Source organism: Lagenorhynchus albirostris, chromosome 8 (assembly GCF_949774975.1).
Source record: "Lagenorhynchus albirostris chromosome 8, mLagAlb1.1, whole genome shotgun sequence".
In the NCBI taxonomy this organism is placed as follows: Eukaryota; Metazoa; Chordata; class Mammalia; order Artiodactyla; family Delphinidae; genus Lagenorhynchus; species Lagenorhynchus albirostris.
In genome coordinates this window covers 46109658-46134135 of record NC_083102.1, presented here as the reverse complement: position 1 = coordinate 46134135, position 24478 = coordinate 46109658, and the positions used below count along the sequence as shown (strand labels likewise).

The window sequence follows — 24478 nt, the reverse complement described above, 5'->3', positions numbered from 1 at the left end:
ACACAACCCTGGCACCACCAGCGAAAACCACTGTGAAATGAGTTGATGAGTCAGCCAGACTTCTTAGGGTGGGAAACAAAGGCAGGGAAAACGGGATGCTTCAGGGAAATAGTTTTAGTTTTAGAAAATTTGTGACTCTAAAGCAGCGCTGCTAATTATCACTGAGGTTGTTCGTTTTTTAATTGTTTTATTCCAGTGTCCTGCCTGCTACTTGACTGGTTTTTGAAAATGTGCCCTTAAGGCTCATATGAGTCTAAACAAAGACAAAAGAAGATGCTGACCACACTTTAGAAGAGCTGCTTTTTATTCCCCTGAAGCTGTAAGATCTTTGAGGATGGACAATGCAAAGGCCTGGCGTCAGAAACAGGATTGGGAAAGGGGACGTGATGGAAGGAAGCCCCCTGCCGAGCCACTCTCCCACGGAGCAAGGGAGACGCTCTGACCGCACAGAAGGCTGGGGACTCCTGCTCCTGGGGCTGAAGAGAAGAAAACAGGAAAACAGGAAGAAAGACACACAATCTACTTAGTGGCCATGGAGCTCTGGTCAGATTTCTTTGATTCCAGAATGACTTGTGTTCTCCTGCTGTAGGGGATAATCTTCAGAATTAACATTCAGGACCCACTCCCTGCCCCACCATGTACACACATACTCCACACACCACAAATACAGCCACCACCTAAACAATGCTACTAACAACACCACCAGCTATCATTAATTGGTAATTTTCTATTCTTCTTGCAAATATTTTCATTGGGGAAGAAAAGGGAAATGATCTACTAAAAACCCACCCCAACTGTGAAAGCTGTATAACCTTGCTGAGGATACTAATCCCACACTGAACTTCATACAGTAGAAAATAAAAATAAATTCAAACTAACTTTCAAAGAAAAGGAAACAATGAATTCTAAAGGAGAGAAAAATGGAGGTGAGGTTTAATATATAATAATAAGAGAATCGTTCAAAAAACATTATGTATCAAACCTGACTTGGCTATCAAGAATTCTGTCTTGGGCTTCCCTGGTGGCACAGTGGTTGGGAGTCCGCCTGCCAATGCAGGGGACGTGGGTTCGTGCCCCGGTCCGGGAGGATTCCACATACCGCGGAGTGGCTGGGCCCATGGGCTGTGGCCGCTGGGCCTGAGCATCCGGAGCCTGTGCTCCGCAACGGGAGAGGCCGCAATGGTGAGAGGCCCGAGTACCACAAAAAAAAAAAAAAAGAATTCTGTCTCCATAAATTGTGGTATAATTACTCTCTTGGGTACCAAGTATGACTCATGTAAACTGTAGTTGAAATCCATTGTTCTTCCAGGAAAATATTCTAATGTTGGATCCATTTTTTTCTTAAATAGAAGGTTTAACCATTTAAGAATAGACCTATACCCATCCATGAGCACAGATGCACATCCACACACACACAAATGCACCCATGCACACACAGAACATCATAATCCAGGAAATTATGCATCTGATTCTTCAACGCCCCCACTAGGGAGAAGCAGGGCCTGAGGTAAAGGGAGATGAGTTCTGTGATGCACAGTGTACAGCATCCTCGGAAAGGACACAGGGGATTTCACAATTGGATACACACTTATCCATCCTATTCTGCAACCAGATGAGGAGTTGTTAAAAACCCAGAATCCACAGAAGAAAGACTAAAGAACAGAAAATAAAATGTTCCAATCTGCCAGCTGTGCATCTGAACAAAAATGTGCAGTGTAATTTTAGAAACTGAGGAACTCTGTGCTGGAGGACCCCATTTCTTATTCCTCCATCTCAAGCAAAGTGAACTGGACATAGAGTAGATGATAGATGGACAAGCAGACCGATGGACAGACTGAGTGAAAGATGAAGGGTAAGAAAGGGAACGAACTGGAAGAGAAGACCGCCTGGTAGGATGGACCAGTTGGAAGGGTGGGTAGGTGGGCAGATGAGCAATCACAGTGACTCTTTTTTTAAACGAAACCTCCATTTAAAAAACAAAACCCACAATTTTATTTATTTTTTTTTCTTTTGGCCACGCCGGATGACATGCAGGATCTTAGTTCCCCAACCAGGGATTGAACCCGTGTCCCCTGCAGTGGACACGGGTTTGAGCCCTGGTCCGGGAAGATCTCACATGCCACGGAGCAACAAAGCCGGTGTGCCACAACTACTGAGCCTGCATTCTAGAGCCTGCGAGCCACAACTACTGAGCCCACATGCCACAACTACTGAAGCCCACACACCTAGGGCCCGTGCTCCGCAACAAGAGAAGCCACCACAGTGAGAAGCCTGCGCACTGCAACCACAAGTAGCCCCCGCTCACCGCAACTAGAGAAAGCCTGCGCGCAGCAACAAAGACCCAACGCACAAAAATAAATAAATAAACAAACAAATAAATAAATAAATAAAAGATGGGAATCAGTAGACAGGAATAAGGGGAGGTTAAGACTGCTTACTGTAAACCTTTTAATGTTATTAAATCTTTGAACCACACCAATATATCACCTATTCAAAACGTAAAATTACATTAAAAATTATCTTTACCCAAATGAGTTGAAAATTTATGTCCATATAAAAACCTACGCACAAATTTTACAGCAACTTTGTTCAAAATTGCCAAAACTTGGATGCAACCAAGATGTCCTTCAATGGGTGAATGGAAGAATAAATTATGGTACATTCAGACACTGGAATATTATTCAGAGCTGAAAAGAAACATTCTATCAAGCCTGGAAGAGACATGAATGAATCTTAAATGTATATTAGTAAGTGAAAGAAGCCAATCTGAAAAGGCTACATATTATATGATTCCAACTAAATAACCTTCTAGAAAAGGGAAAACTATGGAGACAGTGAAAAGATCAGCGGTTGCCAGGGGTTAGGGGAAGGGAGAGGTGACCAGGCAGAACACGAGGATGTTTAGGGCAGTGGAACTACTCTGTATGACAGATACATGATATTAGAAACTGTCAAAACCCATACAATATATTACACAAAGAGTGAACTTTAATGTAAACTACTGCCTTTGTTAATAATAATGTATCAGTACAGCCTCATCAATTGTAGCAAATGCACCATATTAAGGCAAAATGTTAATAACAGGGGAAACTGGGAGGCGGGGGGTTGGGGGGAGTTGAGGGGTTATATGAGAACTCTCTGTACTTATACTCATTTTTCTGGAAACTTAAATCTGCTCTGAAACTGTCTATTAATTGAAAAGAAAAGAAAGAAAAGTGAGCAGGGTGGGTGCCAATCAGGAAGGGTTGTGAATGGCATACAAATCAGCCTGGACTCTCATCCTATAAGCAACCAAACATTTTTAAACAAGGCAATGACAAAGCTGTGATCTGGAAAGAAAATTCCGGTGACCCTGCAGGGAACAGAATTCAGGAGAAAGAGACCTGGGCACCAATAAGCAGATTAAAGCCGAAGGGAGATGGGGGTGGGTGTGAGCTGGGGGCCGTGGGGTGGAGGTGGGGACACAGGAGAGGAAGCAACAAGACACAGTGACAGCCACCCCCGTGCATCCACAGAGAAGTGGGAAAACGGGGGTCAGCGCTTCTGTCTGGTTTCTAGATTAAACGATGCGGCAGACGATAGCGCTGTTAGGGGAACAAATGAGACGGGGAAAGTGAATTTGGTTTTGGATCCGTTGAGTTATTTTACCTGCAGAGTATGGATGTGGAAACGTGCAGAGGCGACTCAGAACACAGATATGCAACTCAGAAAAAATGTCAGGGCTGCCTTAGGGACTAACTCTGGTATGTATCAAGCTGCATTATGTCCCTTATTTATGCAAAGGGACATAATGTAACCTATAGTGTATTTGAGCATTAATATACCATAGGTTAACTGGTGAAAGGAATCTAGTCTATTTCCTAAAATGACTGTAACCGTGAGTAAAATACAGACTTATTTAACCTATTCCCCAAAAAAGAAAACAAATTTTTTCTAAAATATTTATTTCAGCCATATTTATAAAAGGCTTTGTACAATATTGTAGTGACTATGGCTACTAAAAAATGACCCCAAATCCAGTGGTGTAAAACAACCGTTTATTATGTTCGTGAATTTGATGAGTCAGGAGTCTGGACAGGGCACAGAAGGGATGGTGTGTCTCTACTCCACAGAGCCTGAAGTCTGGAATCACTGAAATGTCATTCACTCACACATCTGGCAGCTGACACTAGCTGTAGGCTCTCCACGTGGGCCCCACCCCATGGTCTGTGTACATGGGTGTTTGGGTTCCCCCCAGCATGGTGCCTGGGATCTTAGGGCTAGAGTTCCAAAAGAGGGAGATGAGTGGAAGCTGAATCCTTTTATGACCCAGCCCTGGAGGTCACACAGCATCACCTCCGTCACGCTTCACTGCATGATGCCATCGGAAGTCCTCACCAAGATTCGTGGCAGGGGTGGGGGGGGGGCATAAACCCTCCACTCCATGGAGGCGTGTCTATCACACTGTGAGAAGTACATGTGGAATGGGATTTCGTATAGCCATCTTTGGGAAATTAAATCTGCCCACATGAAAATCAAAGTGTTGTTTCAGTTTTGCATGACTCTCTGGGAAAAGAAACATTTAGGGAAGACAGACAGGGAAGGTCAGTAACAACGCAAACCAGGCCAACTTCATCCATACTGAGTCCACTCTGTTCCAGGAACAGAAAGAAACATTCAGATGCAAACAACATGGACATTCAAACATTACTGAATACCCATTTAAAAGCTAGCATGAGCGCCAGAGAACCTAGCACTCTTTTCTGCCTGTATGAAAGGAAGGTCCCGCTGAAGCTTAGGGGCTTGGACCAAGTTAGTGGTGCAACACGAGAGGCAAGCGGTTCTGGCGAATATCCTGTGGGAGCCAGTCTGCCGCTGCCTCGACCACAGACTCACGCACTCTGCCTGTTCGTCTCAGTGTCTCTGTTGAATTCACCTCGCATAAGCAGCTCCTTGTAGAGTTCTGTTGCTCTGGTGATGCTTAATGCTTTTAAAGGATCGAAACAGATAAAGATTCAGATAAGAAAATGAAATACGCACTGATGAATACTCACTTAAAACCTAGCACAGTCACCAGAAAAATCAGTTTATTTTGTAAAGCATAGAACATCAAAGAATACAGATGATGTCAGGGGCAAGAGTTTGTTAATCTACTAGCTCCCATTTTTTTCATCCAAATTCTTCATCCTTCAACAAACAATTACAATTTAAACACATACAACTAAATATACCATAACCAAGAAGTTTATTCCATGAATGCAAAGATGGTTCAACTTATCATTAAATAGGAAGAAAAAAATCAGGGGATTATCTCCATAATCACTGGAAAGATCTCTAACAAAATGTAACACCTATTCTTGAGGATTTAAAAGCAATCAAAGTATGAATTGATGTATACTTTTTAACATGACAAAACTATATAAATCTCTGTTCCCAAACCAGCATCTTACTTAATGTGGAAGCACTAGAGGCTGTCCCCCCGCTCAGGTCAGGAACAAAGGCAAAGATATCCATTATCTCCCTCACTATTAATACTGAATCCAAGCTATAAGCCAAACAAACAAGAAAATAATTAGAGATGTAAGAACAATCAAACAATCTCTATTTGCAGGTTTTATAACAACATACCTGGAAAACCCAAGAGAATCAATAATAAAAGCTGACACAACCAATAAAAGAATTTAGTAAAAGAGCAGAATGTAAAACTAACATGAAATAGCCATCATGAGAGTTTGACAACACACTCTGGGAGTATGAACAAACAGGCACCGTCTTACATGGCTGGTGGGAATGCAAAATGGTACGGTACACCAGCTATGAAAGGAAATTTGACCATATCTAACAAAATTACCTATTTACATACACTGTGACTCAGAAATCTCATTTCTAGGCACCTATTCCAAAGAAATACTGACTAAGCACTCAAAATAAGAACTGGTGGATAATTTTGAACATGATAAAAATATATAAACCAAGACCAGATACTGTGACAGATGCACAAGGCTATCATTCACTTCAGCACTATTTGTAAGAGCAAAAGACAGGAAAACAACCCAAATGTCCAGCAATATGGGACTGATTAAAGTCTGATTACATCCACAGAATGAAATACTACACAGCTGCAAATGAGGGATGAAGAATCTCTTTAGAGACCAGATGGAGTGACCTGCAAGATACAGTTTTAGTTGAAAAGAGCAAAGTGGAGAAAAGTGTATATAGCATGCTACCATCCATCTAAGAAGGGAGGAAAGGGACTGGGATAAACAGTCATATGGATATGTATGTGTGTGTAGTTTACTCCATATATTAATATGTAATTTTTTTAATGGAAGGATAAACCCCCAAACTTCCAAAACATGATAACCTATAGAAGAAAAAGGCAATGGAGTGAATGATACAAAGGTAGAAGCTAGACTTCTATGAATATATCTTATTTCATAGATTTGACTTTGGAATTGTGTAAATATTTTACTTAAGTATAAAACATGGGCCATACCAACGAATGTAGAATTCTCCATGTGACCCTGTTTTTAAGGCTATGAACAAACCTGAATGGAAACAGGAATCAACAGAACCCACAAGACAGTTCTGACTTGTGAGCAGGCTTCCAGGTTAAGACATCAAGGTGCTGGACAAAGCCAGAGAAAGAGAATACATGTTAACTGAGAGATAGTAACACGTGACTTACCTCAGCCTTGCTCTCGGGTTCATGATCAGCTGCTGAGAAATACACAATCTCTTGCACTTCATCCCTGGGCCGAGCTGAATTTTTCCCAAATACCACCAGACCGTCCTTCGCACGTGGCGGGAAGGCCACAAAACAGTAACTTGGAGGAGCTAAAGCCATCCTGAAAAGAGAGAGAATGGAAGCAGGCCTAACATGGAACATTCCACCGGTGAGTTCTTCAAACATATTTCACCCACTAAGAGAGTTCTAGTATTGAACTGTGTGAAGCGAGCTCATTAAGAGAGCCCAGCTGGGGCTTCCCTGGTGGCGCAGTGGTTGAGAGTCCGCCTGCCGATGCAGGGAACACGGGTTCGTGCACCGCTCCGGGAAGACCCCACATGCCGCGGAGCGGCTGGGCCCGTGAGCCATGGCCGCTGAGCCTGCGCGTCCGGAGCCTGTGCTCCGCAACGGGAGAGGCCGCAGCGGTGAGAGGCCCGCGTACCGCAAAAAAAAAAAAAAAAGAGAGCGCCCAGCTGGCACATGAAGGTGGGGTGTCTGGAGTAGAATCACAAAACCACTGACACCAGATATTGTTTAGTACTCTGTGGGAATAAAGGATCTCAGGTTCGCCACAGACCGCAGCGACAGCCAAAAGCGCAAGGACGCAGGAGAATGGAAAGGTTATTGTTCCAGGCAGAAAACACACACGCTGCCATCTGTCACAGCAATACGAAAATAAATAAATATGCCTTGTAACAGTGCACTGCAGAAGTGCCTCTGGTCTAGAGATGCACGGCTGCCATATGATAGTTTTTGAGGTGCTCGTGGGGAAATGGGTCTGGAAGTAAACCGAAAGATACGCCACTCTTTGATATATATCTTTCTCTACCTCAACGACATAACACTCAAGCACCTTTTGGCTTTCCTCCCGCCTCTCTAACTGCTCCTGGGCTGGCTAGTTCTCTTCTACTTGGCCATCGAGCATCCTCACTGCTTGGCCCTTCCTTCCTCATTTAATGCTCTTTTCTTTCTGGGAAAACTCATCCATGCCCAGAGCTTCGCTTGTCATTTACGAACCAGTGACCTACATATATAATTCCAGCTCAGTTCTCTCCTTGAGCTCCTGACCCACAGACCCAGCCTACCTGATATCCAAAGCTGAGTTCATCATTTTCCCTAAACTGGATCCCTTCCTAACGTTCCCTGTCTCAGCAGCCAGCTTCATCATCCATCCCACTGGAGCATCAGGAACTATCCTTACCATCTGCTTCTCCATTAAAATATAAATGAGAAGTAAAGCAATATTCTCAGAAAAGCAACTGGCATTCAAAACTCAGCCTCGTCACCTACTAGCTGTGTAACCTTGAGCAAATCACTTTACCACTCTGAGCCTCACGGATTTTTTTCTTTTGTTTTTTGGGTTTTTTTTTTTGTGGTACGCGGGCCTCTCACTGTTGTGGCCTCTCCCGTTGTGGAGCACAGGCTCCGGACGTGCAGGCTCAGCAGCCATGGCTCACGGGCCCAGCCGCTCTGCGGCATGTGGGATCTTCCCAGACCGGGGCACGAACTCGTGTCCCCTGCATCAGCAGGCGGACTCTCAACCACTGCGCCACCAGGGAAGCCCTGAGCCTCATGTTTTGCCCCAGCCCACAGATGTATCATGAGCATCAAATGAAATGATTCTTGAGAACATATTTTGCAACTTGTAGAGGCTACGTGAGTATACGAGATATTTTCTTTGGGTTTTGACCACTCAAATAGAGCAGTGTCTCAAAATTTCTGTTGAGCAAGCCAATCAAAATCAACTCCCCTCACTCATTACTGGACCAGTTATCAAGTCACAGAGTCAGCAACATTCTACGTTTAGAAACATCTTTGTGAGGAACCATATTGCTACGTCTACATCCAGGCTACTTCAGGGCAGTCTGTGTACACACACCCCGGGCTGCCAGAGTTCCTCCTGGCAGTGCTTATGACAGGTCCCTCCCCAGGGCACAGAGAAGTAGGTAGTCCATAACTCTGCAAATAATTCCCTCCTAGCTCAGGAAAATAGCCCCTAGCCCCTTTGGGGGAAAGAAAAGGCAAGAAAATAAAAGGGACTCCAGTTCTTCCTCCTCTTAACCTTTCCCATTTTCACAAAACCACATTATCTTCAAACTTGAGGGGTAGAGAGGAATAAACCAAGACTCTGTATGTGTAAGGAAGACCTACAATAATTATAAGATAAAATGCCTTTATAGAGGATTCCTAGAATTTGGAGGTGGGAAGAATTGCTGGCTGAGCCAAATCAAGTGAAACAGACCCAGAAGAAGGTAAGATCGGGAAAGAACGTGTTGTCCTGTGTTTGTATGACTCTCGTATGTAATAGGACTTCCCTTCTGCCCCCATTGTTGGGCCATGTCAAAAGTGCTGGTGTCTGATCTATGAGCAGAACCTTACTTTACTCGATCCTTAAAAACAGTAAAAATCTGGGACTTCCCTGGTGGTCCGGTGGTGAAGCGTCCACCTTACGACGTGGGGGACGCAGGTTCGATCCCTGGTCAGGGAACTAAGATCCCACATGCCGTGGGGCAACTGAGCCCGCATGCCACAACTACAGAGCCCACGCACCCTGAAGCCTGCGTGCCGCAACCAAAGAAAAGAAAACCCCGCACACCACAGCAAGAGAGAAGGCCACGCACCACAACGAGGAGCCTGCACGTCACAACGAAAGATGCCACATGCCTCAACGAGGATCCCACATGCTGCAACTAAGACCCGACATAGCCAAAAATAAATTAATAAGTAAATAACAGATAAATCTTTTTTTTTCTTTCTTCTTTTTTTTAACATCTTTATTGGAGTATAATTGCTTTACAATGGTGTGTTAGTTTCTGCTGTATAACAAAGCGAATCAGCTATACATATACACATACATCCCCATATCCCCTCCCTCTTGCGTGTCCCTCCCACCCTCCCTATCCCACCCCTCTAGGTGGTCACAAAGCACGGAGCTGATCTCCCTGTGCTATGCAGCTGCTTCCCACTAACATCTGTTTTACATTTGGTAATGTATATAAGTCCATGCCACTCTCGCACTTCGTCCCAGCTTACCCTCCCCGCTCCCCGTGTCCTCAAGTCCATTCTCTATGTCTGTGTCTTTATTCCTGTCCTGCCCCTAGGAGTTTTTGACTAGCACTTATTCTTCAGCTTGGACATCTGCTTGGTCAGCAGGTCATCTGAGTCACTTGACCATGACGAATACATAGGCAAAGGAAGCCCAGGGATATGTGGGCCCAGAGAAGCTGGCTTTTCTGCTGAATTTTGGGAATGACTGGGAATGCCAGAAGGGAGCAGAATTTTTATGTCATTTTTTTTAATGTTAGATGAACCCATAAACTGTGTATCACAACCTGTAGCAAACTAGCCAAAGCCAACTGTCCATTACCTTTCCTGGATCACCATTCTACACAACGACTAGCCTCAGAGATGACTTCGCTGGACCCTTGTCTGCTCTCTAGATCAGTGCTGTTCACAACTTTCTACAATGACGAAAATGTTCCAGCTCCACTGTGTAATACGGTGGCCACCAGCCTCAAGTGGCTATTGGCGTGTAGTTAGTGTAATTAAGGGATTAAATTTTTAATTTTATTACAAATTTTAATTCATTTCAATTTAAATAGCCACAGGTGGGTAGTAGAAATCCTACTGAACAGAGCCACTTTACAACTTCCCAATAAACCCAGAAATGAGGACTTTCACAGTGAGGTTTCCAATGACCGCAGAAGTATTTATTTGTAAAGTCCTCCACTTATTCTATGACAAATCGTGCTATCACCCACATAAACTGAATTAGTCAAGAGGAGGTAGGACAATGCTACAAGACTGAGAAAAATAAACACAGGAAGTGGATACTGAACTCATCAGGTGAACTGAGTTTAAGCAAAGCTCTTTTCTCCAGAAGCTAAAGGTGATCATAGCCCTAGAGGACAATTCCATTTCCCTTGATGTGAAGCTCACATTCCTGACTCTGAATATACCCGGAAAGTGGCCCTCATTGCTACCTGGAAACCCCTTGTGTACTTTGTCTGGACAATTCCTCTCTTTAACTCCTAAATGCACTTTTGAGATTTTCACTTCTCTTCAAACTTCCAACCATTTCCTCTAAGTAGATACCTTACCTTATAGTCCACAAAGGACAGATGGGTGGGGGAGTGAGACTATTCCAGAAGGAGGCTATGCAGGTTTGAAGCCCCTGTGGCTGGAGAAAGGGGAAGGAGCCATTACATCCAACAGCCAGTGTGGCTGAGCCCGAGGTAACGGGGAAGAGGCTGGAGACGCAGGGAGAGAGGCTAGTTCATGTTGGGTCTTGAAGGCAACGGCAGGGACTTTAATGTCTGTCCCATAATAAACACTAAAGCCACTGAAGGCTTTTAAGCCAGGTTTTAGGAAGGAAATGGAGCCAGTGCACACAGATAGCTTTTCAAAGAAGTTGGCTGTGACAGGGAGGAGACAGAGCAGTAGATGAAAGGGAGTTCCATTTCTGTGTATCTACTCTAAGGAAATGATCAGGAATATAGACAAGATTCATGCACAAAAGTGTGCATTACAGCGGTATTTATACAGGTGAAAAACTGATGGAAACTTAACTGTCCAGCATCAGAGAAGTGGCTAAAAATTTATGTTACATCTATATGGTAGAATACTATAAAACCATTAAAATGTTTGTGAAGAGGTTTTTTTTTTTTTTTTTTTTGTGAAGAGTTTTTAATTGCATGGAGAAATGGTTTGGGGAGGTGAGGGGGGGTGTCCAAAATAAATTATCTTAGGGCTTCCCTGGTGGCGCAGTGGTTGAGGGGCCGCCTGCCGATGCAGGGGACGTGGGTTCGAGCCCTGGTCCAGGAAGATCCCACATGCCGCGGAGCAGCTGGGCCCGTGCGCCGTGACTGCTGAGCCCGTGCTCTGGAGACCGTGAGCCACAACTACTGAGCCCACATGCTGCAATTGCTGGAGCCCGCGTGCCTAGAGCCCGTGCTCCGCAGCGGGAGAGGCCACCGCAGTGAGTGGCCTGCCCACCGCGACGAAGAGTGGCCCCTGCTCCCCGCAACTAGAGAGAGCCCGCGAGCAGCAACAAAGACCCAATGCAGCCAAAAATAAATAAATAAAATAAATAAATTTATTTTTAAAAAATTATCTTAACTACATGAAAATATGCATAGAAAAAGACCAGAAGTGGTAGCCTGACCACTAAATTCTTTCTGTGTTTTTTTATATTTTCCTTTGTTTTCAATTTTCCTACAAGTATTTATACTTATATAATCACACACAAAAGATTAAAAAAAAATAAACCCAGGGGATATTACCGATTTAGGAATTTTATTTTAAGGAAAAAATTTGGTTCTATTTCTATGTCCCAACATCTAAAATTTCAAAAGTGGCAAATTCTTATTTGAGTTATAGTTAGGACAAGTTTTTTATTCAGCATTATTATAGTTATTCTCTAGTACTTTGTTTTCCCTTTTTTTTTTTTCTTTACAGCCTGCCCAATTCAGAGTTACTCAGGGAGTACACAAATTTTCATTACTATTAGTTACACAAATAGCGGGCAGGCCTCCTGCAGTCGCCTCCTTAAACAGGAAAAGAAAAACTGGCCCATCAGAAAGCCAATTTTCTGCTCACCCTGAGATGAAATTCTTTTGAAACTAATTCCAGGAATCTCAATTTTGTTCCCATTATTTGTCAAAATACTGGCTAACATACCAGGTTAAAAAATCTGAAAAGTTAACTCATCTATATACTGTATAAAACATGCATTTTGAAATCTCTGTTTACAGGATTTTTATAAACTGTTAAATCATTCATGTATGACACAAAAAACCGACTTTACCATTTTTCTCCCTTTCCCTCTATAATCTTATACAGCATTATGAAATGTCATAATCTCTTCCACGAAGAAAAATAAACTAAAATTTAACTCCCAATCACACATGCTAATGCAGAAATTTATTACATAGACTTTTTTAATCATTTATACTCAGCTTTGGAAAACAGTATAACAATTCAATAATGAATTTTCTATAACTACACTCTACTTAAGCCAGCATTAAAATCAGTGAACAAAGCTTACTCGGAAATAAAGCCATGATTGATGGCTTTTTTCTTAACTTGCTTGCTTTGAGGCACAATTCTGAAGCTGTCTTCTGAACCACAGGGATCCAGAGGTGGGGATGTGGGTACAGGGTTATACTACAGGCCTAAAACTGAACCCAGGAATGTCTATAGCAGTGTTTTCCAAATTCCATGTTGTGGCCCTTTTGTGGGTTATGAAATCAATATAGTGGACAAGATCAGCATTTTTTAGAAAAGAACGTGTGCATCTCACATAGTAAGAGTAAGCACTCGTGCAAGAAACTTTAAGCTCAGATATACACATATAAGTATATGTATGTACTGGGTTGCAATATAACATTTCTCTCTTACTATGGTTTTCAAGTAAAAATCTTTAAAAGCAACAGGCTTAAAGAGCAAGTCTACTGAATAGGCTTCTTTGTGGTAAATACCAATTAGGATTCTTGCCAGGTTAGCAATAAACTAACAGTTCCAATTAATGAAACACTCCAATTTAACCCCCACAGACAATTAAACTTACAGGTATGTCCTAGGAAGTATTTGTTAAGAATATTTCAAAGTACGTTTATCTGTACTTTATGCTAAGTAGAATAAGCCAGTCCCCAAAACGCAAATACTGTGTAATTTCACTTATATGAGGTCCCTAGAGTAGTCAAATTCATAAAGATAGAAAGTAGAATGGTGGTTACCAGGGGCTGGAGCAGGCAGGGGTGGGAGTGGGGAGGAGGACAGAGAGTTAGCTGTTTAATGGGTACACAGTGTCAGTGTCAGTTTTGCAGGATGAAAAATTTCTGGGGATGGGTTGCACAACAATATGAATATTCTTAACACAACTAAACTGTACACTTAAAAATGGTAAATCTTATGTTACGTGTATTTTTACCACAATTAACATTTTTTTTAAATCAAATAGCCTCACGTGGCTCAAAGCTACAAAACTGGACTGGACAGCTTTAGATATCGTGCTATCAGCTGTGGTAAAGTACCCCTAAGCTCAATTTCTAACCATCACTGTCCTTATCAAAGTCCTTTCAGGATTCATGACTTCCTCTTGGGAATTATAACTCCAGAGTCCCTGCAGCTCACAGCACAGGAGCTGCATCTCCCAACATCCACCCTCCGACTGGTGATAGGAGGCTGGGTACAGGCTTGGGGGGCTGGAGCACTGCACCCCTGTAACTAGGAGACTGCTTACAGAATGTCTAGACAAGGAGGGAGGAAGCTGCATGGGAAAGAAGGTCTTTGTCTTCAAGTTCAGCGAGTAGTTATTGAAGGGCATGAATGCTCCAAGCCACGTAGGGGTTTTCTTTGCCTGAATGCCAAACTGCCCTGCCCTTTTATCTCAGTGAAGCTGCAGAGGCCCTCGTTAGTCACCATACCCAGTAATAAGGAAGGCTTGAGTTGCCTGAGAGGAAGAAAATGACTGTCTATATACGCTATAGGCTTATTAACTCTCTTGCAAACAACTGTGACAAAGTACCTTTACTTGCACAAAGAAATGAAACCCAAATGTCCTTACTCTCCAAGCTCCCAGCTTTACTGAGAAGATTGGGTAAGCTTAAAGCCAACGTCTATGAATCACCTCCTTCCAGAAAAGCAAAGAAGAATGTATTTTATTATGTTATATTACTTATCAATAAAGTCATTTTTTAAACTGTTGACATTCCCACTGAACTGAAAACAGGACAAATGATACTCACTTATAAATTTATTTTCCTGTCCTATATCTGCTATTGAGATAGTAAAGAATAAATAGGTGTTTGGAAAAGGAATTATCTACCTGAATTGAGATGTAAACGCCAGCTGATGAAAGGTACGTAAATTAGCTCAGACTCATCAAGCTCTGCCTGAAAAAAAGAAAGATTCTTCTGTTTCACTGAAAGCTCAAGATAGTAGAGCATAAAGCTTTAGGGCTCCACAGCCAGTGATTTCCAGCTTCTAACATTCTATGCCTTGAATGAGGAACTACCTAATGGAAGAACGACCACATAGGGTATTAAGTAAGGAAGCAGGTTTTGGAGGCAACCTGGGTTCGAATCTCAGCCCCGTGTTACCGTTCTGTAACAGGGATAATGACAGGGTTGCGGTGAGGTTCAAATGAGCTGAAACATAAAGTGCTCAGAATGCTGTCTGGGGCACAGTAAGGACGCATCACCGTGAGGGTGAAGAAAGTTACATGATGAAGGCTGTTCCTTTGTCAAGGTCTGATCTGAACAGATGAGACTTCAGAAACTTGGCTTTCTCTTTACAGTATCTAAAGGCTCTCTCACCTTTTTTTTTTTTTTTTTTTTTTTGCGGTACGCGGGCCTCTCACTGCTGTGGCCTCTCCCATTGCGGACCACAGGCCCCGGACGCGCAGGCCCAGCAGCCATGGCTCACGGGCCCAGCCGCTCCGCGGCATGTGGGATCCTCCCAGACCGGAGCACGAACCCATGTCCCCTGCATCGGCAGGCGGACTCCCAACCACTGCGCCACCAGGGAAGCCCTCTCTCACCTTTTGAAGATGTGCTCCATTGTCACCTGATGTCTTTTAAGAGCTGCTTACTATTTCCTTTCTCTAAGGCCAAGGGCAACACCTACCTCTGACAGCTGACTCAGGCAGTCTTCAATGCCACTCTTCTGCAGACATACTTCCTAGCAGCATGGGGAGGTACGGGGGTGGCAGGCTGCACATTCATTTGGTTTGGTCCAGAGCACTGGCCTGAACAGTGTGGGTTTTTTTTTTAAGTCAGAATTAGCAGCTAACATTTTTAAATCTAGAGATTTTCCACAGAAATTCAGATGCTTAGCGTCTCTTGAAAACTCAAAAGACCTAGCAACACTGGATCCACATGACAGCAGGACTGGAGCTGAGGGGGGCTCCTGCCACAGTCCTCTCCACTTCCCAACACTGAGGCCACTGGAAGCGCTGCCTATTATCACCCTTGGGCTGTTGCTTTTTTTGTTCTTTCTTTTTTTCAGTGTCAGGTCAATTGTGCTCATTTACAATGCCTGGTTGGCCCTGTAGCCCCATGTGTACAGAGGCAAGAGAAGGACATACTTTAGAGACAAACAGACTCTTGTTCATATCCTGACTCCACCCACTAACCCTGGGAAACAGACAGGTTATGAACTCTCTCTGAGCCAGAGTTTCCGCATGAAAATGGGACTGATCCTCCATACACAACACAGCACATGTGTTTATCTGAGATCGTATGGAAAGTACCCGGTCCTGTGGCCGTATACAGCGGGATGCTCAATAAATGTTCCTTTTCCTCCCTCCTACTACTCACTGGGGATGGGTGTGCCACTTTTGCACCAATCCCTACTATGCTCCTTCACCATCTCACCAATGGTTTGCCCCTGGCTCACAGACACACTCACGTTCCAATGTGCAACTAAAATGTGCTTAAAGGATCAGACTGGAATGGTGGAGTCTCTAGATTGAACCATCAGTTTACAGAGAATACAAATGACACCATGGGGATGAAATCAGCAGAATCTAGACTATGAGAAACTCTATAGGACAAATCTGACTTCTTCAACAAAAACCGCAAGAAAAAAAAGAGGAAGAGACAAAGTTACTTAAGAGATGTATCAACCAACTGCAATGAGTGGAACTTATTTAGATCCTGATTTAAACAAACTGTACAAAAATTTTATGACAGTTGAGGGGAATTCCCTGGCGGTCCAGTGGTGACGACTCTGCACTTTTGCTGCTAATCCCTGGTCGGGGAACTAGGATCCCGTGAGCCATGCTGCGTGGCCAAAAAAAAAAAAAAAACTATAATATTTGGAGTTTCCTGGTGCCTAGTGGTTAGGATTCCAGGCTTTCACTGCTGTGGCCCAGGTGCAATACCTAGTTGGGGAACTGAGATCCTGAAGGCCACACAGCGCGGCCAAAAAGTAAATTTGAAACAAAAGACAGTTGGGAAAACATAAATGCACTGAATATTTGATGATACTAAGGAATTATTGTTCATTTCTTAGACACAATGATATTCTATTTATGTCCGAAAAAAGGAGCCTGTATTTTTAGAAATACATACTGAAATATTTCCATGTGAAATGATATAATGAAAGTAATCCAGGGTGAGGAGAAAGGGTGGGAAATTCAGATGAGACAAGATTCTCTAGGTAATAAAAATAACTGAAGCTGAGTGATGGGTACATAGTGGTTTATCATACTGTTCTCTTTACTTAAGAAGTAATGCATATGATAAGATGTTTAAAATTCTTTTAAGGTTAGAAATAGCACTAGACTGATCTAATATAGGAAATGCTTTCTTGGAGTCATAACTTATGAGTAAGTTATTTGGGGGCTCAGATATCTCTTTAAGGAAGGATTACCGGGGGCACGGAGGACGGGGAAGGATTTCAGTTGGCTTGGTATATTAGCGCACTGGGGGAAGTGGCAAGCCCCTGGTTTCCTCTACCTTGCTATATCTCTTTCCCTCAAGTTTTAAAACGCCTGTCTCTGCTCTTTAGACTATCAGCCCCATGAGGGCAAGGACATGTATGTAAATCCTTATTTCCCTGACACCTCGCGCAAAGACTGGCACATAATAAGACCTCAACCAATGTTTGTTGAACAAATGAAGGGGAAGGGGTATCGATATTTCATCTTCAATGAGAGAAAAAGAGCAGGAAAATCTGATTCTGACAAGGTGCTCCCAAGCTGTGGTTCAATACACGGGATTCACATTTGACCACACATCCAAATGATGGTCTGAGGAGCAGATTCCTAGTCATCCCCTCCTTGGAGATTCTGATTCAGTGGGTCTGAGCTGAGTTCCCAGTAAGAATATTTTTAACAAATGCCCAGGTGATTCTGATGCAGTCAGTTCAGACTGATATGGAATATCCAGTTATAGGTTATTAAACCTCTTTGCTTCTCTAAAGTACTTTGCTTCTCTAAAGTACCCAGCTTTCTTTTTTTTTTTTCAGTGTGGAAACTTTCAACACACACATACAAGATTACAATAAGCTCCCTTTAGGCAAGGGCCATCAACTTTCTGCCATCTTGCTTCTCAATTTTATTTCTAAGGAAACCATTTAATTTTAATTGAATGTTGCTGAATTCAGCAACAGCATTGGCAGCAATACTCTCTGCCTTCGAGACGAAGGTGGTGAAACCCACCCCTGGGTAACTTGAGAGAAGTATGACAAAGATGTAGGAGGCTACGTTTTCTTGGTCTTTGGCTTTAAAACTGGGAAATCAGACTAATCACACTACATGATAATCAGGAAGATTTGGATTGTTAATTGTTACTTAAATGTTTTGCAGTTTTCACTATTTTAAAGAAATAAAGTCTCACCCAAATCTTTAAAAATACCTTTTTTTTGAAAAAAAAAAAAAGCATTCTTCATTTAACATAGATGCAAGGTAAATGATTTGGTAATGACCATGACTCCTCTGCCTTGGATAGAAACTAAGAATTTAAGCCAGAAAAAAGGAAGAGCTAGACATCATTTCATGTAGCTGAATATTTCTAAATCAGTAGGACCTGCAAAGAAATATCCTTTGGATGCTTTTTTCTTAATGACTGAAATGATCACAAACTGATTTGCTCTTCCACTCCAAAACTACTGCAATTTAGGTGATTAGCTAGAGGAAATGAAAAGAGTGTCTATTTCAAATTTGTAAAACCAAAGTTCCAGGTAATTAACAACTACTCAACTTCACCATAACCCCTGACAATTTAATGGACCACTGCTGGTGCATCACCCTCTCCCAAAATACAGCCACTTAGATGATCATAAGAATACAGCAACAAAACAAAACAAATGTATGATATTTAATTTGCTATCTGTACATATCATGGAAAGCTGGGAAATCTATCAATACGCAAGAACAAGCTGGTGAAATAAAAAGAGGTCACACAAGTTATATACAGTATCATTCAAATTATGTATATTATATAGATAGATGATGCAAAAAGATCATAAGGAAATGCAACAAAATTTTTAAGAGTAATTTAAGAAAATGACTCTTAATTGCTGGGTTGCAGAAACACAGGCAATTTCTTAACCTATATATATTCAGGCACTTTCAAACTTCCCACATGAAAATACAGAATCTGTGATGAAAATACTTTAAAAAAAGAAGAAGAGGAAGAGTTGCAATAGAAATAATCTATTTTCTCAATATATTGCCGCTAATAAACATGGCCTTTCAATAAGGCAGAGACTCGGGGATTAAGGAGAACCCCACAGTTCAGTCATGGCAAATGAATTCATTTTATCTTTTGGCCACATCTGATTTTGCCTAATTTTCAAGATATGGTGACAATGAGAAATATGAATAAAGCAAAATGTCCAACTTAATGATTCACGTGACAGCTTAATAACTAAGGAAACGTAGACTTTTCTATAGTCAAGTGGAATGTTGTGCTTCAAAATCTACATTGCTTCATAGGATAAATTAGGGGGTAACTGGTCACTTAACAAAAGTATTCTTCAAATCACTCCAGCATTTCTCTATAATGTGAAATATTCTAACATGTTTCCCAACTTTTTAACATCAAAAAATTTTCAAAGACACCCCACATAAGAGCGAGTGTAGTTGGTTGGGAAAAATATGTAATGAATATATGTTATGAATTTAGTAACACTTTCAAAGCATTTGTATGTACTAACTGGTAATAGAATCCTTACACATCTGAAAAATAATGCTGTAGATATATATGGCTCATTATTCATTCTGTGTCCATTCAATGTTGGGACACATGTGAATTCAAGGCCCCCCTTCAAAAACTCCACTACACCCAGTGATCTGTTCATCACTCTGGTGCATTTAAAATATGGTACCACGTAAAAGAAAACTCAGGCTGCGTGAGTATCACTTTTGCAGAGCTTCTAGGAATTTTAGAGTGAGGGGAAGAGAAGGGATTAGTTGAATGGCATCCGTTTCTCATAGATACAACAGTTTTTTTAATGTAGGAAGTAGTAGATAAAGAGTACAAGTGGGATTCATTTTTCATTCAAGCTAGCCAAATTAGAAAAATATAGTCAGATCAAGTTCACTCTAAGGAAGATGTTTTCCAATACATGGCAGGTTGAAAGACAGTTTTCCATCTTTTACAGTAATATAAAGAAAGAAAGAAAATGACTTACATCACATTAATAGTATACATTCGACCTGTGCAGTCAGAATGATCTATCCAAGAGGTTACATTATGGCTTTTTAAGAAAGAGTCAGATAGACCCAGATTCCGGGTGTAGTTCCTCCAACTACTAAGTTCTTCATCTATAAAACATGGCCATGATGTCTACTATGTACTGTTATGGGGATTAAGTGTGGTAATAGATGCAGAGTATCTGGAATAGAGAAACATTCAAGAAAGGTTGGTTCTTAAAGATCAGGGTTCTGAGAATGTAATGATTATGGAGATAAAGGAAGAAGAATGTGTTTGAAATAGGCAGGTATGTGGTTAGCTGCCAAAAGCATTCCCTGTGGGAAAGACCTGGGAGCTACTGAACAAGCCACATCTAGGGTTCTTTCATTTCCTTGTGTTCTCATTTCTGACATTGCTGCCATTGTGTCCACTAATTTGGCAAGGTTGCTTTGAATGATGACCTTCCTATTCCCACCATCTGTTTTCCTCTCCCATATAAATAATGGATTGTCCATTCTCATCTTTTCCCAGTAATATGATTTGATACTACCTGTTAATGCTGTAAACTGGGATTTTAAAAAATCTTCCCAATCACTCTTTTTTTGGTTTTTTTTTTTTTTTGCGTTATGCGGGCCTCTCACTGTTGTGGCCTCTCCCGTTGCGGAGCACAGGCTCCAGACGCGCAGGCTCAGCGGCCATGGCTCACGGGCCCAGCCGCTCCGCGGCATGTGGGATCTTCCCGGACCGGGGCACGAACCCGTGTCCCCTGCATCGGCAGGCGGACTCTCAACCACTGCGCCACCAGGGAAGCCCCCCGATCACTCTTAAAACAGTGGTTTACACTCTGTCCCTGCAAAAAAATCAGCTAAACATTCATTTCCTACAGAAGAAATTTAAATCTTGCTAGTATGAAACCACAGGGTTACTTTACATCTAGCAAAACGGACTTAAAAACTACTTTGTAAATGCCCATTAATGCTAGACTCATTTGCTGTGTTTTTACCATTAGGAAATGTATCCCATTTTATTATCAAAAAGGAACCTATATACATATATATGAACATATTAGTGTGTGTATGTAAATACATATATATGTGGGTGTGAATATCCCCACTTATGCAAATATTTATAAGTATATACTATAGGTAGACAGGAGGGAGGGAAGGAAGGAAGGAAGGGAGGGAGGGAGGAACGGAGGAAGGAAAAACAAGGACCTGGAAGGATTAATATCTAACTGAGAGTTGGAAGTGGGACTAAATGTGGGCTATAGAGATAGAAACTTCACATTTCATCTACTTATGTCATTTAAAATTTCTCTATAACAAGCTCATATTACTTTATTGGATTTTTAATTATTTTTTAAAATCTGATTACTTCAGTGCTCAAGAAAGGACATTTTAAGACATTTCATTTAATTCTTTCAGGTCGCTAGGCACTGCTAAGTGCAATTTTAAAATACACTAAGGTTTCATTTTGAGAGGAGAAAAAGACTCAGAAGAGCCTTTGATCACTCCATCATTTTAACTAGGACTTTTAAGAAGTCATGTGAAGTATCGATATGTAATCTGAGCCCCTAACCACCTATAAGCACCATGTGCAACCTAAGGGAAAATGGAGCTAAAAAGATCTTCTCAAGGTCTTCATCAACTAGAAGAAGAGGCACTCCTGTATACAACCAAGAGAGGAGGGCAATAATACAACTTAAAACGATGATCAGAAATGCTTATGGGAGCCTTCAAGAACACCTAGCTCACTTTAGGGTAGTAGATTAAGCACTGGGAGATTTAGGTTAAATATATAACCATTAAGAAGAGAAGGAGAAGGGAACATTAACCATATCAAGTTCCCTCACTCTGCTTCCAGTGAGGCTCAAGCTGGGAGGCCCCCAACTTCCTCCCCTTTCAGTCACCCACCCAGTTCAGTTCATTGCTCTCCCAGACTGGGTGGAGGCCCTGAGGATGCTGGGAGTTTCTGGCGAAGAGAGGACAGGTGGGTGTGATTGACATGTACATCACGTCAGTCATTCTCCACTCACCCCATCGCCTCCCCTCCAGTGTCTATTCAAACTTCCCTCACCTCCCACATCCATTTCTATGAACAGTATCACACACCTCAACCAACCTCCACTTTCTGCTAATGACCTAGACCGATGCAGCCCAATAGAAATATAATGGAAGACAGATGTGAATCACATATATAATTTTATGTTTTCCAGGACCCACATCTAAAAAAGTAAAGGGAAACTGGTGAAATTACTTTAAATAACATATTTTGTTTAAATCCAATATATCCAAAATATTAATTCAAAATACAGGCATACCTCATTTAATTGTGCTTTGCTTTATTGCGCTTCACAGATAATTGCATTTTTTACAAATTGAAGATTGGTGGCAACCCTGAGTGAAGCAAGACTATGGGCGCCATTTTCCCAATAGCGTTTGCTCACTTCCTGTCTGTGTCACATTTTGGCAATTCTCACAATATTTCAAGGTTTTTCATTATTGTTATATTTGTCATGGTGATCTGTGATCAGTGTTCTTTGATGTTAGCATAGAGAAAAGAGAACTCACTCTATCGTGTGAAGGCTCACACGATAGTTAGCATTTTTTAGCAATAAAGTATTTTTAAATTAAGGTATATACATTTTTTTAGACATAATGCTATTACACACTTAACAAACTACACTATAAACCTAAGTTTTATATGCCCTGGGAAACCAAATAATTCATGTGACTTGCTTTATTTTGATATTTGCTTTATTGCAGTGGTCTGGAACCCAACTCGCATTATCTCCAAAGTATGCCTGCATAATCAACGTAAAAGTCATTAATGAACTGTATCTGTTCATTGAAATCCTGCCATTTGCAACAATACAGATGAACCTAGAGGGTATTATGCTTAGTGAAATAAGTTAGACAGACAAAGACAGATACTGTATGTTATCACTTACATGAGAATCTAAAAAATAAAACAAACAAATGAGTATAACAAAACAGAAAGAGACTCACAGATACAGAGAACAAACTAGTGGTTACCAGTGGGGAGAGCGAAGGAAGGAAGAACCAGATAAGGGTACGGGGATTAAGAGGTACAGACTACTATGTATTAAAAAATAACCTACAAGGATATATTGTACAACACAGGGAACATAGCCATTCTTTTATAATAACTTAAAATGGAGTATAATCTATAAAATTTTGAATCACTATGTTGTATACCTGACAGTAACATAATACTATAAATCAACTATACTTTAATAAAAATAAATAAATAAAATTATTAATGAAGTGTTTTAAATTCCTTTCCCTATAAATGTTTGAAATCTGATGTATATTTTACATTCACAACACATCACAATTCAGGCTCTCCACGTTTTAAGTGCTCAACAGCATGTGGCCGGTGGCTAGTGGCTACTGAATTAGACAGCACGAACCTGGGCTCTCACTCCAAGGAAAATACCCAAACTTTCAGAACGAATGATTATTGCTGAATAAAAGGATCATGGGTGGCTTTTTAAAAATAATCTTGGCTTATCTGTATTTTTTATTGTTTTCCAACAAACACAGATTGCACGTGTTTACTTTTTTTTAAAACTTGTGATTTTAAATATCTTTGACATACTGGGAGAATTTCAATGAAAGAACCTTCACATTCATGCTCTAATGCAAGTTATTGTTTTAATGGCACATGTGGCATCAGCATCTGTCTTCATTTCCACATTATCTGTCAATCCATACCTAGTTCCTATCTGCTTCACCATCATCAATTATTCTCTCAGTTCCCTGTAGCGCGCCCACCTTCACCTTCTGCAGATCACTGGGTTGACGGTACAGAATGCTCAGAAGAAATATTTCCCCTGCTCTCACCACCTCTGCACAAATATTTACTAACCCACACACAATCTCTAGTTCTGCTTTAGTAGAACTAGGGACACTGGTATATGACTCAGAGAACTCAAATTCAAATTCTAGAAAAAGACTGTCTTCAGTGCTGCTTCAAAGTTATTTTACAATAGGTTTGTTATTTACTATTACTTAAACTTAGATATATCCAAAAGCTATTATATGTCCCACCTTGGTTTCTTTACAAAACCAGACAAGCAATACAAGCAACTAATTTTTTAATCAAAGAATGCACTTCTCACCTCAAAGATTCTGACATATTATAAAATGTAAAAACCATAAAATTATGGTTTGGGTGCTTAAATATAGAAGCAGTCTAGTCCCTGGAAAATGAGGTGGACACAGCTTAAGAAGTTAAATGGGCTTAAGTTAGGAAACTAAGGTGTGAGCACTTACTTTAAATAGTACAGATTTTTAAATCATGTTAAAGTTTGGTTTCATGAAGTGTTTGCCATGCTAATAATGATAGGTTTGCTCTTTTCCCCCAGGCTTTGATAGGCGGCATGTGGAACCCTAAAATGGGGAGTTACGACACCTGGATATTAGTTCTCACTGCCAGCTGCCAACCAGCTATATGACCTTGGGTGCAGTCCATTCACCCCGCTGGATTCAGCCTCCCAGGCTGTAAAGAGGGGTTGACAGCACAGCGCTTTCTCAGGCTGCTTCCAGCTCACCATTCCTGACCTTTGCACTAATCTCCCTCCATCCCATTATCCCTGAAACAT

At 41.4% G+C, this 24478-nt stretch overlaps 1 protein-coding gene across 2 annotated transcripts in view; it reads right to left on the bottom strand.

The window, feature by feature from the left end:
- Positions 1-24478, bottom strand: part of SCRN1 (secernin 1) — a 57195-nt gene that overhangs the window by 30696 nt on the left and 2021 nt on the right. For both annotated transcript variants that reach the window (XM_060156931.1, XM_060156932.1), the window contains exon 2: positions 6668-6827. In XM_060156931.1, coding sequence (XP_060012914.1) covers positions 6668-6826 — 159 coding nt within the window. In that variant the 5' untranslated portion in view covers position 6827. The remainder of the gene's footprint in view (positions 1-6667; positions 6828-24478) is intronic.